The sequence below is a fragment of the Rhinolophus sinicus genome, linkage group LG03, assembly GCF_036562045.2.
Source record: "Rhinolophus sinicus isolate RSC01 linkage group LG03, ASM3656204v1, whole genome shotgun sequence".
NCBI classification, from domain to species: domain Eukaryota; kingdom Metazoa; phylum Chordata; class Mammalia; order Chiroptera; family Rhinolophidae; genus Rhinolophus; species Rhinolophus sinicus.
The window spans coordinates 58591108-58610762 of NC_133753.1; the positions used below are offsets into that span (position 1 = coordinate 58591108).

Here is a 19655-nt window from a genome sequence, read left to right on the forward strand (position 1 = left end):
TGTCTAACACAGTGACTTTTAACTTTCATTGTAAAATACATTCAAAGTATTGCTGGTAACTCCAACTTATGTCATTGTACCCAAAGCCTAACCATTAAAATAAAGCATTAAAAGTATCCAAATTATCAAATTTTGCACGTTTCACTAATTTTACTGAATAATTTTCCAACTCTTCTCTAGTCATTAAAACTGAAGAGAGAAACTTTAAATGGTTGACAAGGCATTTACGCGAGTGAAGGGACAAAATGGACCATAAGGATAATCCATCTCTTTTAGTGGTTAAGGACATCCAGCTGCCATCTCATCTTTTTTTAAAAAATAAGTTTCTCTCTTAGTTCTGTTTCAAATTCCAATTCTGTAATTATGACCCAAGCAGAAATAAGTAGTTCTTGGTTTCCCGTGCTATGTAATTTCCTGGTGATATGGAAGCCCCTTATAACAGCATATTGAAGAGAGTCATTTAGTCCTTAGAGATGATGCAGAGTGGGACAGAAGAGGGAACGTCTAGCTCAGGGTTGGGGAGTATGAAGTCAGACCTGCATCTACCACAAAAGCATGTGAACTTGGACAAGTGGGTTAGCTCCCACATGCCTTCGCTTCCTCATCTTTACACATAGAGGGATATAAATCACTTTACCTCTAAGTATACTGATAGTTCTAAATGACTGTAAAATAATAGGAGCCAGTCTGGGGACATGATTGAGGCGGTGGAGGACTCTCTAGTGGGTGAGAATTGCTCTTACACGACAACTGCTTCGTGTTTCTGTTCTAATGTTCTCAGTGGAATTCAGCAGGGGATGCTTAGATATGGTTAAGACTTCTTTTTATTGAAAAATGGAGCTTCAAGAGACACTCAAAATCCTATCCAGAAGCCACTTCTAAGATGTTAGTCTTAGACTCAAGAAAGATAAAATATTTATTAGGTTGGAGTGTTGAGTTGCTATGTGTTCGGCATTTTTCTCTGAAAAATGACACAGGAAAATAATACACTTTAACTGCTCAACCAGTCTTCAAGTGGCTGGTGACATGGTATATTGTAGTGGAAAGAAAAAGGTCGTTTCATTATGCTATTTATTTCTTAAAAGGAAAGTGTTTTAACATGTAAAGGAAACCAATAAAATGGTCTTAGGAGTGATGAGTTAGTGCTATCGAATTTCTTACTAAAATATACTGTGTTTTGCAGATGTTGATGAATGTGAGAAAAACCCTTGTGCTGGTGGAGAGTGTGTCAATAACCAGGGCTCGTACACTTGTCAGTGCCGAACTGGCTATCAGAGCACACTTACCCGGACAGAATGCCGAGGTATGGTCCTAGTTTGGAATATGGGGCATTAGACGCTCAGTAAGGGCTTTGCTTTGAAGGAGATCAATGGAGTTTAAGTAACCTTTGCCAGGAGAGGCTAATATGGCCACACTAATTTTTTTTTCACTTAATTCCAGATAGTGTCACTTCAAAGGACAATGTCGTAAAATTTGGCAAATATTCAAATTACTTTAAAAGATGCTTCTGTGCCTGCAGGAATGTCCTATTTTCATGACTTTTTAAAATCTCATCACTATTGCCTGTTAATTTTTAATCTGAAAGTTAGGAAATGGGGTTGTCCTTTGCTAACACAGAAACTGAGGGACATTTCAGGTGAAATTGATTGCAATTAATTTCTTCATGGAAAGGTCTAAAGGATGAGGAAGTAGCCGTTAAGTGTTTGCTGCTTCTTAGTGTGGTCAGCAGCTACATCACATGTTTGCCGGTTGGAAATGCAGCATCTCAGGTTCTACCTCGGATCTGCTGAAGCAGAATCAGCATTTAACAAGATCCCCTAGGGATCCATATACACATTCAAGTTTGAGAAGCATTGCTATAAATGTTTCCTCATAAAAATTTTTCTTCAGGCTCGTTTATTAATTAATTTATCAAGCCACCCCATATGCCTCGTATTAAATGACTGTGATACACTAAGCTCCTTGAACAAAAGCAAGGTAGGCTTCTTACCCTCAGAGAACTCAAACATCTATATATCTCTATAAAGTTGGCACAGAATGAGCTGTATCATTGATTTTGTAAAGCCAGATAAAAGCAAGAAAACTATTAAAATGAAATACAAGGAATGATGGGGAGGTTTGTATCACTTAAAAAATGTGTCAGCTATTAATAAAGTTAATTTTATTTTCCCCTTTTAGCAAAAGCTCTTCTTATGGGTTGAAGATTTTCTTTATCAGTGACTGGTTTCAAAATCTTTAAATTTGGTTCTGATTTGTAGATTTCTTGCCATTGGTGTATTTTAGTGTACTACCTATAAATGGCAGCTTTGAGCAGAAAAAACTGGAGTATAGCATTTCAACCTGCTAATATTTCTATTAATGGCCAACTGACTGAATTATCAATATGAGTAGTTGGAATATTTAACTGATTTTAGAATCTTTTTAACATTAAAACTATTGTTTTAAAAAAAACTACTGTTTAATAGTAATTAGCATGAACAATGTGTATTAGGCATTTTGCTATAGTAGAGAATAAACTGAAACCAATGTTTTAGAAGACTGCACTATCAACTAAGCAAATGGAAGACATTACTGAGAGCACTCGGCTAGGAAGGGCCTGCCAGTATGCATGCGTGTTGCTGTCGTTAATCTGAGACAATTTATTAGAGACTGAGGAATACCTCAAGGCCTCTAGCACTGTCTTCTATAAGCGCTAGCACCAAGCTTATCACAAACATAAGAAAAGTTGATAACATGCTAACATTTTGGGATAGATGAAAGTTTGCCACAGAATGATCAGAAAGGCTGTGTACTTAGCTGAGGAGAAGTACATGATGGGCTAAATAGAAGAGGACAGAAAAGATAGACAGAAACACAGTTGAGAACTTTGAATGGCAAACTTTTCATTCATCTTGAAAAGCAGTGAGTAACCTGATGATGTTTTGAAATCAGTGAAGAGAGAAAATGCTGAACTCTTTGTCCTGTTTATTTTATCCTCAGGCCTCAAAAGATTATAGAATCCTAAAAAAAAAAAAAGAAAAAAGGAAAAGTTTGCTCAAGAATATGTGGCTTTTAATATTTTTTTAAGAGTGTGGAGTAAGTCAGATTTTAGCAAGGATTAAGAAATAAATGAGAGAGAAAAAGATCGTAGGTTGTTGGCACAAAGATCAGACAGAAGAAAAGCCCAGACTGCCTTAGCTAGTCCAATGACTCGTGTGGAAACCACTGCTGGATCTGCCCAGAAAGAAAGTGCGTCTGAGGGTCAACCACAAGACACCGTGCAGACGCAGGGTAGACAGTCAGAATAAGCGATATGCCATGAATGCACATTCTTGTCTTCCAGAGGATGCTTAGGGCACTAATACTCAGGCACATGTGGTCTCAGCTCTGCATCGGGAGGTGTGTTCCCATCCAATTCTACACAATTCCTTCATCTCTGTCTTCTGGGGAATAAGCTCTGGCAGAGATTGTATGCTGTGTAGACAAGGCAGCTGTGTTCATTCTCTTTGATATTCATCCAGGTATCTAGCCTACAAACTATAGGGAACAGAAAATCCAGGTAACATCTTCTCCAATTTGGGTTAATTATTAACCTTTAAATGAGAGGTTATTCAAGATACTGTCATTTTTAACACTTCCATATCAAGCTTTGTTGTTTAATAATAATATTAATAATAACATTAAACATAATACAAAAATAGGGAAATGCCCCCACAGTACCAATATTTTATTTGGTAAATAAAATTCTCATAAAATTATAAAAGAGACTAAGACTATATAAACAGTAAAACCGTGCTTGGACCAGAACTGCCATCAGGAAGGTAGACATTTCAGAGTCACGTGATTGATGGTTTTCAGATGGAATTCAATATTTTTAAATAGCATCTCTGTTTTGTTGTTCTGGTATGACCTATTTGATCATGTGTTGCAAGATGCCAGCCAAAGTTCAATATGAGTAAAGATATATACTGGCTTAATAAATTAGCTAGGAAAATAGTGAAGAAGAATCTATTTGTTTACAGAGTTGAAGTTTAAGGAGTCTTATTAGAAATTAGAGTCAGATGGAATTCTATTATATTGGCATTTTTCTTCTGTCATATGTCTTTCAAACTTTGATTAGTAATCCTAAATCTCATGTTATTTGATAGCATCTTGATGTCAAAGAGTATTATTGGAGTAATTAAAAACCCAAGCCTAAGACAATGAGTTTGGAGATGGAGGGAGGGAGAAATAAAATAATTTTAAATCCCCTAAGTAAAACTATTTCTTCTGTTTCAACTTTGATTTTAGACATTGATGAATGTTTACAGAATGGCCGTATTTGCAATAATGGACGTTGCATCAATACAGATGGCAGTTTCCATTGTGTGTGTAATGCAGGCTTTCATGTTTCACGAGATGGGAAGAACTGTGAAGGTAATAACAGCGTGATAATAATAACAGTATACTACTATTATTCCCCTTCTTCCATTCCAGTTTCAGTATCATAAGTCTTTAACAAGACCAAATGTTAAGTGAAAGGTCAAAGTATTAAGTATATGTCACATATTGTTATCTGGAATGCAAGCATAATTTTCAACAATATTCATGTCTATAATTCACATTTCTATGTCAAGTACATTTTAAATATATGAGGAGAGCTTGCCATTTAAAGATCTTTGGTGATGTTAAAACTTTTGTAGCATAAATCATTACTTTCTAATTTTATAAAATCAGAATTTGTACATTGTTTTTTACAAAACAGGATACATCTAATCCCATTTATTCTTTAGTCATTTATGATCTTTGGTTTAAAGTGCCTGCCTAGTAATAAAATGCTACTAATGGGTATCTGAAAGTGTAAAACTTGTTTGAGAGAAATATTGACTATAGAGAGCCAGCCATAATTTTATATTGCCTCTTGAATTAATCACCTCGTTTTGAATTGGGCTGTTTCAAATATTTTGTCTTTTTCCCCTGTCATTTTTTCCTAAATTGAAAATATGACAATTATTGATGAGTTTCCACTTCTTAGACCTTTAGCAAAAAATGAAGAATGGCCCTTATCATCTTTCCCAACGTCTTTGGGAAAGATCCCAAGAATCTATTCATACATTAAAAGAATTTCAAAATTGTTCTTAGAAACATTTTTGGCAGAATATTATCTCAGTGATTCAATTCAAAGACTTAATGCCAAAATTCTTGGTTGGGATAGAATCCTGTTAAAAAAAGGAAAAAAAAATCATAAATTACATTGATCTAAAGCAAGGGTGTCCAAACTGCGGCCCACGGGCCAACTGCGGCCCGCAATCCATTGTTAATTGGCCCACAGCAAATTCCAAAAATATATTTAGTTTACTAAAATAAACCAGGTGAGGCAATACGTACTTCACCTCAAGTGAGTGGCCCGGCTGTTTGTGTATTTTACCTTATATGGCCCTTGGTGAAAAACGTTGAAAAAAGTTTGGACATCCCTGATCTAAAGCCTGTAAGTGAAAACACATCATGTCTAAAAGATCAAGTGCCTCCCAAGACAGCTGTAATACTGAATAAAATAACATATTGATGAATTTAAAGAAATATCCTTATGGTCTAGGGATCCTAAAGGTTAGCTGGCCTGGCATTAATCCATAGCCGAGTCTTGCATTCTGAAAATACATTTTTTTCCTACCACTATTTAAAATTGCTTCAAACTATAAGCTGTCCTCTGGTTTTCACTTTTTAAAGAATCAGGAAGTAGCCTAAATATTTTTCAAATTCCATCATTTTTAGCTTTCATTTTGTTTTTATTTTCAGTATATTAGCAGTAATATGGATCTGTGAAATAAATATAATCATCAGAATATTAACACACTTTTCAGTTTGTAAACTGCTGTTGCTAAAAAGAGCCCTGGTAACTTCTATTGAGTCAAATTTCATATACATGTGCATACATGTATGTGTATGTGTATATGTGTGTATTACATATAAATGTTATACAATAAGTTTAGCCCTATAGTTTGTATGCACATTTCAAAAATTGAGTACTTGAAATATATATTTCATATGGCCCCTCTTCTCTTCGTCTGCTATAATTTGGATGATAATTAGCCTTAGACTATAAAAACAAAAAAGGAAGAAAGGTAAAGTAACAGAATTATATTCATCCAGGTTGGCTTTCTTTGCAAGCTTACTCTTCTGGTCATAAGAAAATACATCTTTTGTATTTTTCAGATATGGATGAATGCAGCATAAGGAACATGTGTCTTAATGGAATGTGTATCAATGAAGATGGCAGTTTTAAGTGTATTTGCAAACCTGGATTTCAACTGGCATCAGATGGGCGTTATTGCAAAGGTTTGTGCTCTAAAACTCTAAATCATATTCTTTACCTGCTTTTTCTCCTCTCTACATTGCTTAGAGGTACCATTTTTCCTTATTGAGTCTCCCCATTTTAAAGTACCCCTAATTCTGGTTTAGGAAACCTGACTGGAACTCCGTCTGAAGTCCAGCCATCCAGAGAGCTACAATTTATGCCCAGACGGCAAAGGGTATTTGGGGTATTCTCAAAGGAACCTGAAACGCTACATAGCAAATGAATGAGAAGCCAAACTACCAATTGGTCTGCCCACTGATGACAGCATCTTTTTAAATAAACTGTGATTTGCCTCTTCCTTGCAGTAGGGGAGCAATGGCAGTTAGGCTTCTTGATGGCTGTCATTTGCCAGCTCTAACATCCTCACCTGGACAAAATAGTATACTCTTATTGCAGTGATATCTCTTTCATAATTTCCTCCAGATACCTTAAGAAACAGAAAACTTTTCATGGACAATTTATGTAAATTTATCAAGGCACACAAGCAAAAAGAGAAACAGGATTAAGCAGAAGAAATAAATGAACCAAGAGCCATTGCTAGCTTAGTAGCATTTGAAATCATCTCATTACTCCAAGTATTGAAGCAAAAATGAAGATTTTTATTTGTGCTATTCCAACTTGGGTCCAAATTCTGAGTTGAAACCAGACTTCTCAATGAACCTCATATACTCAAAACAGGTCCAGGAAATCTGCTAAAATGCTGCACTCAGAAAGCCTTCTGCTCAGAGTTTCAGATGCACAACTGTAGAGTGTCAAGCTGTTCAAGATTGAGAAAGCAGAATCAAGTCCTATGGTGCCTCTTCTCTGGGTATCCCTGGTGGATGGCTTTGGTAAAGCTGTTATGGAAGAAAGCCTTGTATTAAGTCTTTGGGAAGATGTGCATTTTCTCTAGGTTTTAAAGAACTTCTAACTCTTGGTTGTTTACCTGCGTTTTCTATGACCTTCACAGCAATGGCTCTTGATGTGCAAATCTGTCTTCATAGCAAGGGAAAACATCTGATTTTTTCAAATTTGAAGTAGGAAATTGGTTTCTGTACTTTTGAGCTTGGTGCAGGAAGAAACTTAGAGTTAGAAAGACAAGATTAACACGTGGAAATATTCTACAATGTAAGACGGTGTATAACAAAGTGCCAAAATGCGCAGATGAAGTGCTGTACAAGTGAAAAAGAAAAGGGAAGGGAATGGTTGCTGGAATATTTGGAATTAGGCTTCCAAACAAAATAACAGAAGGAAATGTGAAAGCCCCTTTGTGAGCAGATCTTTTGCAAGAATGCGTACTCCTTCTAGCTGTCCACAGAGCACACGAAGATTCACTTCTCCATGTCTATGGGATGCTGATGACACAGGCCACAGCCTCTCAGCATTAAGTATGGCCAGTAAATAATGCTTTTGCGACTATTTCAGAAAAGACATTATGATGATTTGAAAGGTTTCTCTGATCTTCTCATTCTGGCTTAAGAATCTGAGCTAGAGAGAGAGGAAGAGAGAGGGAGAATGCTTCATATTCTCACCTATGTCTTCTTTTTTTCTGGTGTATAGAGAATATGGAATACACACACTGTAATAAGAATAAAGGAAGAAAAAGGAAAGAAATCCCCTGTATGCGGAACTTTTTCTTTTCCATAGTTTATCCTTGCCATCCTGGGATAAGAGTTTTCACTGAGTTCTGAGCCCACAAAGATGTGACTATTCAAAGCTGAATAAACAATGCTAATTGAATCTCTACAGCTAACTAATCAGATGAACAGCATGGCTTCCCTCATCCTTCTCTGAAAGTTGAGGCTGCTCCCTTTGAGCAATGCCTCCTGGATCTGTGTTACATCTGTGACCCCAGTAAAAAGCTTTCGTGTTACTTTTCAGGTTGTAGTTGCCACTGTTTTACTGTAGATCTCAACTTGAACAGAAAGGTGACTCAAATAACTGAACCAATTTGAGTTCATGTATATAAATATAACTGCTGTTTTAAAATACAAATCTGTACACGGAATCTTGGACCATCTATATGTATTTTGTGCCAAATAACACAAGCTAAGTAAAACGGAGAGGTGTTTCAGTCTCAATTTGACTTTTTAAGGTCAGAAGAAAGGAAATACTCACATACACTAGTTGCGTATTATAAAAGGAGTTGTTATAAATGACTTGCTTCTAAGTGTTATGTGTTTTCCCAAACACAATTTTGTTACCATTTTTACTTCTTTATATTAAAGGGTGAAAAATATCTACCATTATTAGCATTTATCCAATAAATACTTTTACCAGGCTTACCTAAGTACACACATGTGATACTATAAAATATTTGTAATGCCTAAGTAAGATTTTTCTTTGTTGTTGGCCAGAAATGGTCATCAAAATCATTCATATTTATTTTCTGTTCCTTTTCTCTGGTGTGCCACCAAGGCTTTAGTTCTACAGCTCTTCATGCCATGCTAATTGCCCCAGAGAGCTAAGGTATGGATGATACTGGCATGGACACCAGTCTGGGTATTGGATGCCAAAAAGAAAAGCTTTCTGCCCAGGTCAAAGATGCAGTTTATTATCAAGCTAGATTTCTGGCAGTCCTGGAAGAACTGCCATGTAAAACATTACAAAAGATCTTTTGTATTTTAGCTATCACGTTTCTTCTTCCAATTCTGTTTTTGCTTTTGTGATTCTTTTTGGATTTAAAAAAAAAATCTCAGGAGAATATTATTAAAATAGCTTTCTATGAAAAAGAAATAAACTCAGGCAGTTTATCTCTCTCAAGTTTTTGTTACTAGTCTCTCGGAGGACAATGAAAATGCATCTCATTGAGCTCTTATTGTTGATGCTGCATATTATTTTCCATCTTCCCCATTTTCAAGTGTTATAACAGAATTATAAACATGTTGTGGTTTTAGATAAACACCACTTCATTTTTAATAAATGCTTTTCCATACCACAGATATTAATGAGTGTGAAACACCTGGGATCTGCATGAACGGGCGCTGTGTCAACACGGATGGCTCCTACAGATGTGAATGCTTTCCCGGACTGGCCGTGGGTCTGGATGGACGTGTGTGTGTTGGTAAGATTAAGTCATGACTAGATGTATGATAGAGATTTACCCTCTGTCAATCAGTAAAACCCACAAATAACAAATGCACTCTGCGTTGGCAAATATGAAATAACTAATATTTGTGGAGGAACAAACCAACAGTGTCAATTCTCTTCCTGTGTAATTGGATATTAATTTAAGGGATAGAAGGACAACCTGAGAAAAATGAAAGCCAAGGGACTCTCCACCTCTTCTTCCCCCTTTCCTTTCCTAATCACGTAGCTGTCCCCAATTTTCTCTAACCCTCATTTGTTGATAATGGTCTTTGAAATGGGCCTGTATATGCTCATTATTATCTCATGACAAACATTTTCATAGAGTATTAATGTCCAAAGGGAAGTATGGAATGCAAAGGAGAATATGGATAATCAAGAAACGTACGTGACAAATAATTTTATGTGGCTTTCTAAGAAGTTTGAGATTTGTCGAAAAATAGATAACAAATTTTATCCAGATTATTTTTACAAAAGGTAGTTAGTAAACCCTTTGAATTGGGAGGGGATTGGGCATAGCTGGAAACCCCCTCCCTGGTGGTAAAGATGACACTGTTTGACCACATCTACAGACTTATATAATGATCCTTTTACAGATTAAACTTCCTTTTTTTTTTAAAGTACATCTAATTCAGACATTCGGTAATTTCATGTTTATTTTGAAGTAGGCCACATTTCTCATAAAGATCTTATTATGGGATGAGATTCAATGGTCATCCATCATTCATTCAACATTTATTAAGTGTCTTCTCTGTACAGGCCTGGGGAAGACAAAAATAAGTGAGATATGATTCCAGCGCTTAAATGCCTTGTAGTTGTGTAAACCATAATAGTCCCCAGAAAACTGGAGGTGTCTGGCCATTCATTGGTTTTCAGTGCTTGGAAATGGAATGTGATTTGTTTTATTATTTTCTATTGAGACCTAGCACCAGAGGCATTCTTTGTGAGTTAGAACAGGGACAGTGGATAAATAAAGCCAGCTTCAACTTTGACCTGGGGGGGGGGGTTGGTTCTCATCTGTTTGAAGCGATTGTGTGATGACAGATGTTTCTTCCTGTTTAGACACACACATGCGGAGCACATGCTACGGTGGATACAAGAGAGGCCAGTGTGTCAAACCCTTGTTTGGTGCTGTGACTAAATCTGAATGCTGTTGTGCCAACACTGAGTATGCATTTGGGGAGCCTTGCCAGCCATGTCCTGCACAGAATTCAGGTGCGTGGGGTCAGAGGGATGCCTTTACTGCCTTCTGCCACCATCTGCAGTCTCGCATTGATGGAAATCACAGGGAAAGATTGCATATGCTCTCCACTGAACATCATGTACCTTCCTGGGATCTTGGCAGGGGCTCGTAAGGGTCTGACTTCGCATTATTCACCTGATCCTAACAGCACATTTGTGCCTCTCATCTGAATTCTTCCACGTCAAGAATACTCACGCTCTTTGGAATACATGCCACTTGCCATGTTTTCTAAAGTAGTTTTTACAGTGTTTGCATTTTGCAGGAATTGCTATAAAGCAGAATTTTACATAGTTTGTAAAAGGAAATAATTTTCAGGTTACTTGAATATTTCCAACTTCTTTTTTCCCAAAAGCCCTTGTGAATTTTGATCAAACCTCTCATGTTGATTGAAGTGTGTTTTTCCTAAATGATTTTATGCAACCCTAGGGAAACAGTAATTTCCTCGATTTGAAGTGACCTGATATAGTGAAAACAAAACTAGTCAGTGAGTCACAATTCTACTCCCTAGACACAGACAGACAAAATACTTAATTGGGGTGGGGGAGGAGGGTTAGTTTTCTGTGGATTTTTGTTTGTTTAGAAATTTTTCTTACCTATTTTCAAAAAGATTTGAGAGATGGTTTACATTAGTAAACATACTTATAATACAGAATAATATGGAAGAGAGATCCTTAGTTTTCTCATCTACAAAATGAGTTGTCTTAGGTAATCCAGAAGATACTCACCAGTTGTAAATTATTTCTATTCGTACGGCAAAAAAATAGTTTATTGAAATGAAAGCAATAGACTGTCTACATTTGAACATAATTTTAAGGTGGCTTGGCAGTTGACTTCTAGTGTCCTAAATTAGATCTAATATTGAAAACACATAACTCTGATTGGTTGGTGCACATTTAAGATTCAGCTAGTTCATTTCTGGCCTAGATAAAATCAATTAAAGATTAACTCACAATTTTTAAACATTTGTCATTTTGAAAATTATGATATTTGAAATTATAAAGTTAGAAATTAAAATATATTATGAGAAGTTAGAGAAAGTTAAATGGAAGACTTTAAAAGAAATGGGGGATGCCAATTAAAGAAAGAAAGCTTTATTCTGGTAGTTTACCCAGTGAATAATACACAAATGATCATTTTTTATAGATTTCCAATCAGTTAAATACATATCTATAGTACTTCAGTTACATAATATACAAATATAATTTTATCCAACTAAGGTACTTCCATGTAACTTTATAGTTGTATATTATTACTATCAGCCTTTTGTATGTTATTTTAACTTTTTAAAGTACTATTTGTGCGTTGAATTTATTAGATAAGTATCATGAAAACTGGTGCCTGAGACTAAAGGTGGTTTGTTCACCTATCAAATGAGTGGAAGAACCAAACTTAGAATCAGGACCCTTGGTGCATATAGTTCTGAGTTTTCTTCTGGACCAAGTGTATCTCCAAAGGATTTGTTATGATACATAGGATAATAAAGTGGACTTATAAAAAGATGAACAAAAGAGACCAGATTTCTTTAAGCAGTAAAACTTAAAGAGAGTTAAATTTGAGGCCAAATTCCACTAGCCTCTGTTTTATATTTGAATGAATTTACACAGAAGAGGTCCATATGTGGAAGTGGTTTCATGCCGTTTGGTTTCTTCACTTCTTTGGTAGATGAAAATGCCAAATCATGAAGGATCCAAATATAGGAATCCCTCATTTCAGGAGAGGGGGGTTTTGAAAGGTACTGCAACTATCTAGAAGGAATATCTTTAGTTAATTTAATGAGAAACCCCAATCACACAACATGCAGAGCTCCTCTTTGTGCTCTGGAAGTCCGGCAGGCTATATCTGAAGATATTTCCATCACTGGCTGCTACACGTTTCCTCCTCACAGAAATCGGTCAGTTAAGTACACAGAAATGTAATTATTAGGACTTTTCTCATCTCTCCCCATACCACTGTCTTCATGGCACTACACTGAGTTAGCTCAGCAACAACTATCATTTATTAAGTGCTTGAGCTATACTAGGCATTGTGCTGAGCTCTTTACATTTTCTCTCCTTAAATCCATAGGACTATGGTGTGAGGTGAGTATCACTACCTCCAATTTGTAGAAGAGGAAACTAACAGAGGGAAAATGTTTGCACCCAAGACCCCCAGCAATAAGCATTGTCATCAGCATTCAAACCCATGCCCATCTGAATTCACTACAGAAAATAGTCTAGTACCAGATCTTGCCCAAATGGAAAAGAATGATGACGATACTTGGCCTGTATGTAGACCAAGCATCAGCTAATTTATCCCTGACTAGAAAGGGGCTTTTTACAAAACTGGTATGATTTCGGTTTTCCTGTTTTATTACTTACAGAAGTTCTCCACCTCTTTGGTACATATTTTAATTAATTGCTGATGTGAGAGAATGAAGAGGATGTATTTCTTTTTGCTTCCAGTTCCTGGCTTTCAAACACACAATGGCAGACACCTTCCATTTGTTCTTTTTTTGGCTCCCTTTAAGATGATTTTAAAAATTAAGGGATTTCCCCACTTAACTCAAATTTACATTTGCTAGAAGGCCCAGGTTCTGAGGGATTTGACCTTAGTTATTTTTGTCTGTGTAACTCATTTGCATCCTCTGTCATCAGGAATGCAGTTTTCTAGTGTGCAAAAGTGCAAGAACTATTTGCTTCAGCGGTGAGGTGCAGTTGGCCTCTGTAAAAAGGCCCATCCTTAGTAACCAATTTTTTTGCCACTTAAGCACAAATGATTTGCATTTGACCATGAGATTCACATGTTCATCTAAATATTGTTGGAATTGTATGTAAAACATTGTATTGATTTTAATGAATGTTATCCCAATACATTTAATTTAAAAAAAAAAATCGAAATCTGACCCATCACAAATTTGTGAACATATTCTATATACTTCAATTTCTTCAATAAGATCTCACAGGTTTAATATTATGCAATACTTTTTCTATGGACTTATCATATAGAATGAATCTAACACCCTGAAGAATATTAACTTTAAAAATACACTTTAATGCAAAGCATAGATACCCTATTGTTCTTGTGAGTGGAGGTTGGAGACTTTGTAAAGAGAAATGAGAAAAATGTTAAAAATTTGGTTATACGAAAAACCTGCTCACACTGAGAAAATTATTCCCAAGATGGTGGGAGAACATTTTATTAATAGTTAAGAAACCGCACTTTAACAGGCACATTTCACCATAGGTGTAAAGTGTTCCCTGGTGAACAAAATCAAGTTATAGGAAAAACACCTTTTCCAAAAGTGCTTTGCACAAGGAATCGCTATAACTTGCATATAGCCTTAAAAGTTGTTTTCCTCAGTGATGCAGAGCCTGTAAAATGGGAGCCTGGTGTCATGGTGACTCCCTCGGGAGATGCCCCCTTTCCGTTGCCACTTTATCTCAGTTCCACTCACTTTGGAAGAAATGATGTGTGTAAGGCCAAGGGCAGGATGGATCTGTCCTGCAAACAATGGAATCATTTACTATCTGTTAATTTATTGCAGCGGAATATCAGGCACTCTGCAGCAGTGGTCCTGGAATGACATCAGCAGGCAGTGGTAAGGATCTGTTTTGAAATTGACTACCTCACGCACGTGTAGAGGCAGGATCAGGCCTTGCTGTGGGTTTCCAGTTGGTCCCTTCACACCAGTCTGGTCTGACCCTCTCTCTGGCCATCACTGCATGATGTACTTGGGTTACTTGGAAGCCCCCAATGGCAGAGGAACCATGGCACAGTGGGTCCTGGGTTGCTGGGTGTGGGTGTGGGGCTTGGAACTGAGGGTTGGGTGTTCTCCCAGGTTGGGTGATAGAGGACGGTGGTTGAGATACAATGACTGTGGTTGCTCATATATGAAAAGGGGCATCCTGGCCTTCCTTTGGCCAAGTACAATTAAGGGTTATTTCTTAACTGTCCCGTGCTGGGTCATTATAAGATGGCAACTGGGGGCCATCTTATATTTTGTATTTTTCATCTTATATTTTGTAGCAAGCAGTGACAGCAATTAACTGAATTGGAAGAGAATGAAACATTTAAGTGTAGGACTAATAACTAGAGAAATATCAGTGCTATACAAGGAATTACAGTTAAAAGGGAGAATTGGAATAAGTGTAAAAAGAGGTGACAAGAAAGAGGAAGGATTGTTTTATTAATATAAACGTAAATGATTTGATTCAGGAGAGTTCTGAAAAAAAAGTGGCTAAACTGATGGTCACTTCATTCAACTTGATTGATTTCATCATTTTCTGTGGATGAAGATGGGGGACATTTGGAGGATGAAAGAGAAAAAGTAAGGAAATTTATAATTAATAAAGAGTTAGTAGGGAGGAAATAAGTTATGAGAAGAACCTGCAAAAGAAAAGAAAAGGTCAACCTTCATTTATGGAAGAGTCAGGCACCAAGACTTGAGACTAACCATCGACAGATTCTGCATCACCCTGAACTACTGGCGCTCTCCTCAGGCTGTGAGAGCACAGAAGGGGGAGAACCCAGCCTCGTCCGGGCAGAGTATCAGAGGCTTCTCCAGAGCTGGTGATGTTTGAGTGGGCTGTGGACTGATGCATAGGCATCCAGACATTCCTGACACAGAATAAAGAGCGTGTTAGATGTTCACAGAAGGGTGAGAAGTTTAAAGTAAATAAACAGAGTTCATATTTTAATTTGAGCTTGAAGATACCATTGAACTAACAAAAGTTCGAATCATGAGAATGACACAGTCATTAGGCTGTTAACAGTTTTTAGGCTGTTAAGTCTGGTGGCAGTGTGGAAGGTAGATTGAAGAGGGAAGGCTGGTAGCAGGGAGACCATTATAGGGACTTGGGTTCTGAACTTGATCCATTTTTCCATCTTGGTGTTTGGACCAGGAGAAGTCCAGGTGGTCTCCTTCAGTTTGATTAAGGATTAGTAATCTTATCATTCTGGCTCAGATGCCAAGTTCCTCCCAGGGACTGATGGAAGGAAGATTTCACTCAGCATATCTTGTATTGAGGAAAAGGGATCAAGCTTCCTCATCAAAGTGTAACTTTGTTTTTCTTTTCACGAGGTCCTGAGGTCATTACATTTGTTGTAATGTTATTTCTTGACAATTCATTGATGTTTAGAACGTTATTGATTTTGAACTTTTCTGTGGTGCAGATATAAACGAATGTGCATTAGATCCTGATATTTGCCCAAATGGAATTTGTGAAAATCTCCGTGGGACCTACAAGTGTATATGCAATTCAGGATATGAAGTGGATTCAACTGGGAAAAACTGTGTTGGTGAGAAGTTTCACCTGTTTCCTGAGATGTTTCATGTATATTGCCTTTTTTCTTTTGATGCATGGAGAAAACAGCTCTAGAAGGAGTTTAAGGACTGGGCAGATGGGTGCTTTACACCATGGGTATCAGCATGGCACATACATGTGTTGGTTAACAAAAATTTATATAGCCTGTGCTCACTTCATCATCACGTATACTAAAAATGTATATAGCTGAATCTTGACAATATGTTATTATATATCAGATTCACTCCACAAAAGAGAAGCTCCTCAGATATATAAAATACAAACATTGTGAGCCATTCTCATGTGGCTACAAAGGCACCCCTAGTTTTAACAAGAAGCAGCTATTCTCCCAACCACTTATTAAAATCAATCAGAGAAAACCCAGTAATTTTTCAGTAATAACTGCTCTCTGTTAAGTTTAACAAACACCACTTTTTATGCTCTAACAACCCTTAATGAAGGTACCAGCCAGTAACTAAATAAATCTTTCGATTGGGAAGAAAATGGTAAACATGGGCACCATTATTTTTTCTTCAGTTGCCTAGACTAGTATTTGCTGAAAAGTGCTGTCCATTCTGTAGTGTAGTGACATACAACCTCAGGTTTCCTGAAGTTCGGCTTCTAAAACCAGAATATTCATACTGGTGGGAATATGCCAAAGTATACCCAAACCAAAATGTAAGATGCGGCATGTTTTTGATTTGGAGGCAAAACACATTTTATCTCAAAGCAAACATACTTTCATGAAATGGGATGAAAATTAATAAGCTTTAAGATAAACAGGGAACCTCAAATGTATTTTTTACTTTCTGAAAGTCATTTAGGGCTTAGAGTTAGGAGCTTACTGTCTTCTACCATTAGTGGTGTTTTAGTGGTAGGGTTTGAAAAGTACTGCTCTAGGATGGTCAGTTGTTGGAACATGTAATAATTTAGAGAATCTACAGATTGAGATAAACACAAATGTCATAGTTTCAACACAGAGTCTAGCAAATAATGACTTATAAGTGCTGGACTCAACTATCTCCCATTCAGTCAGTAGGGAGTCATCATGTGTTCTGACCCAAGAAACCAAAGTTCCTTCCTTACATGTCCGTGGGTATCAAGCTATTTTATTTGATAAAGTAAGGGTCATGCCCCTTGCTTTATCATCTGGTGTTGGGAGCTTATTGAAATACTTGGACCCCTCCTAAGAAATTTGTTGCCTTTGGGTAGACAAACGATTCCTCTTCATTCATAAGAAGAATGGGATTACCGTGTTTCCCCAAAAAAAGACCTAGCCAGACAATCAGCTCTAATTCGTCTTTTGGAGCAAAAATTACTATAAAACCCAGTCTTACTTTAATATAATATAAGACAGGGTCAATATAATAATATAATAATATAATATAATATAATATAATATAATATAATATAATATAATATAATATAATAAACACAATATAATGTAATATAGTATAATATAATATAATGTAATACCGGGTCTTATATTAATTTTTGTTCCAAAAGACGCATTAGAACTGATTGTCCAGCTAGGTCTTATTTTCGGGGAAACACGGTAAATTATACCATATAGAACTTGACTCTCATAGATGACGAAAAATGGCCATGTCAATTAAGTTTTTTTATTTATTATACCATATCTAACTATTAAAAAAATGAGCATCTCTACGTTATCCATAAGTTGTCCCTCTTGTCATTGTAAACATTCTTTCCAAAGCTCCTCCAGCCTAATTTCTATTTCTGACTTCTTTCAGTAACCCTTGTACCCCAAAAAGGACTTTGATTCTCTACAGTTCTTTTAATCTATCACAAAGGCCTTCATTCTTCAGTTTTCTTATATTTGGCCATTTCTTTGTTTTCTTTTCCTTTTTTGTTCATAGCTCTTCCTCCTATAAAATTCCATGTTTATTTTGATGCTCTGATATCAATATTAAAAACAATGTGAACACCTTTACCCTGTGACACATGATGAAGGGTAAGACGCTATGGCTCTACCTATATACAAATGAAGAAAAAGGAATGGATTCTAGAGACAGAGTGAAGAGGAAAGCTAATTCTAGACATTTTAAAGCAAGCCCTCAATCACTTTGCTCCCTCCTGCTCTCTGTGCATGTCTCTGAGTTATTTCTGTGGCCTCCTGGTCTCAACCCCCTCGCATTCTCTTCTTCTTTCCTATGTTTTCACTGTTCATCATAAATAAGTTTTACTTTCATCTTTTGTTCAACTACTAAAAGGGTGGAACATAGCAAGAGTACTTACTGTTCCTCTTGTACAATACAGTTCTCTAAACTTTGCAGATTGAAGCAGAGTGCCTGCCATACCTAGTAACTGCCACTGCTGTTAGGCCTGCTGAGGATTGTTCTTATGGGCAGAGCAGAGATATCAGTTATTTTGGAAAAAGCAGAAATCTTACTTTGAATATTTTTTGCCTGCTTTCCTTCTTAATGTGTGGCATTTGCACACACAGAAAACAGAACTAATAGTAAACCAAAGCATCTTCTTTGCCCCCATTTAAATCAGCTTTCATCTGAGTTTCAGGTTAAACCAGTATCTAAAAACAACGGAGGATGAAAGCAAGTCAGGGGAGATGCAAACCAAAACCCTCTTCTTTCACCTACAGGTTTCTTTATTCTCTCCCTAACTTTTATTGCTGGCCCAAACTTGGCCTTTCCTTCTATGTGGTCTACATTGCCCTTGGAGAAATGAATTTTTCCTCTCTCACGCCCTTAATTGTAGGGCCTCTTTTTAGGCTATGGTTGTTATTTGAGTACACATGGTACTTTTAAACTAGACTCAACTGAAAACAATTTTTACTATTTCATTTTTCTATAAGAGCCTCTCTTCATTAGTAGACACGAAAAATCACTATTTGGGCAAGCCAGAAAGACACAGGGATATTTTAGCTTCATCCATAACTCACCCCTTGGGGAGCAGAAAGGAGAGTTCGGGAGGCCATAGGATTCTTCCTTTAATGCTTTAGCGTATACTCCAAACTTGTTAGAACCATTATCATCGGGTCAGAAGTAGGTTGATAATTCAGATTATGTTCAGAGGTATGAAGCTAGGAATCAAAGGTTCATTCCAGCCACAGGGTTGCAGGGACTTTCTTTTCCCCTTTATCTTCACCATCTATTCCTCAATTTAAGGGTCCAGATTCTTCTGACATCATCAAAATTTAAGAATTGCAATATGACCCTTTTGGCAAGTGTTAGCATTCCTTATATCATTTTGAGAGAATTCTCAGCTTGCTATTTGCTCAGCTGATAATACAACCTCATACTCGATTTTCCCATATAAAGGACTTTATAGATATGTTGTTCATTTGAATCTATTTAATGCTGTTAACCCATGAAGATCGCTAGTGCTGAATTTATGCATCCTTTATGTCAGGGCTACTAGCTTGTCAACTGATGATCGAAGCAGAATCTCTCAATGTCTAAAAAATTCCTGGTGAATGTACAGCCTATTTTGTGGATTGACTGAGGCTATAGCCCAAAGGAATATGAAACCAGCTACATTATTTTTACACTTCCTAATCTAAGTTATACATATCAAAAGTTAGATTTTGTATCAGATAGGCCTGTTATTCAGCTGAAAGCAAGGAGTTTTCCTCAACTCTCTGAATCTCGAGTCTAAATTCCTTATGACAGTTATAAACTCTCTACAGCTTGCCTCATATTTGATAAACATAACTGGAACCCTTTAAATTATTCTAAAGAAGAAATACCCATCCTAGAGCTAACACATATAA

General features: G+C 36.7%; 1 protein-coding gene across 2 annotated transcripts in view; it reads left to right on the forward strand.

The window, feature by feature from the left end:
* Positions 1–19655, forward strand: part of FBN1 (fibrillin 1) — a 233403-nt gene that overhangs the window by 128157 nt on the left and 85591 nt on the right. For both annotated transcript variants that reach the window (XR_012494755.1, XM_019730687.2), the window contains exons 13-19: positions 1184–1303; positions 4270–4395; positions 6172–6294; positions 9234–9356; positions 10442–10594; positions 14146–14199; positions 15774–15899. Coding sequence is in view for 1 of the 2 variants with exons in the window: in XM_019730687.2 (XP_019586246.2) it covers positions 1184–1303; positions 4270–4395; positions 6172–6294; positions 9234–9356; positions 10442–10594; positions 14146–14199; positions 15774–15899 (825 nt within the window). In the remaining variant the exon portion in view is untranslated. The remainder of the gene's footprint in view (positions 1–1183; positions 1304–4269; positions 4396–6171; positions 6295–9233; positions 9357–10441; positions 10595–14145; positions 14200–15773; positions 15900–19655) is intronic.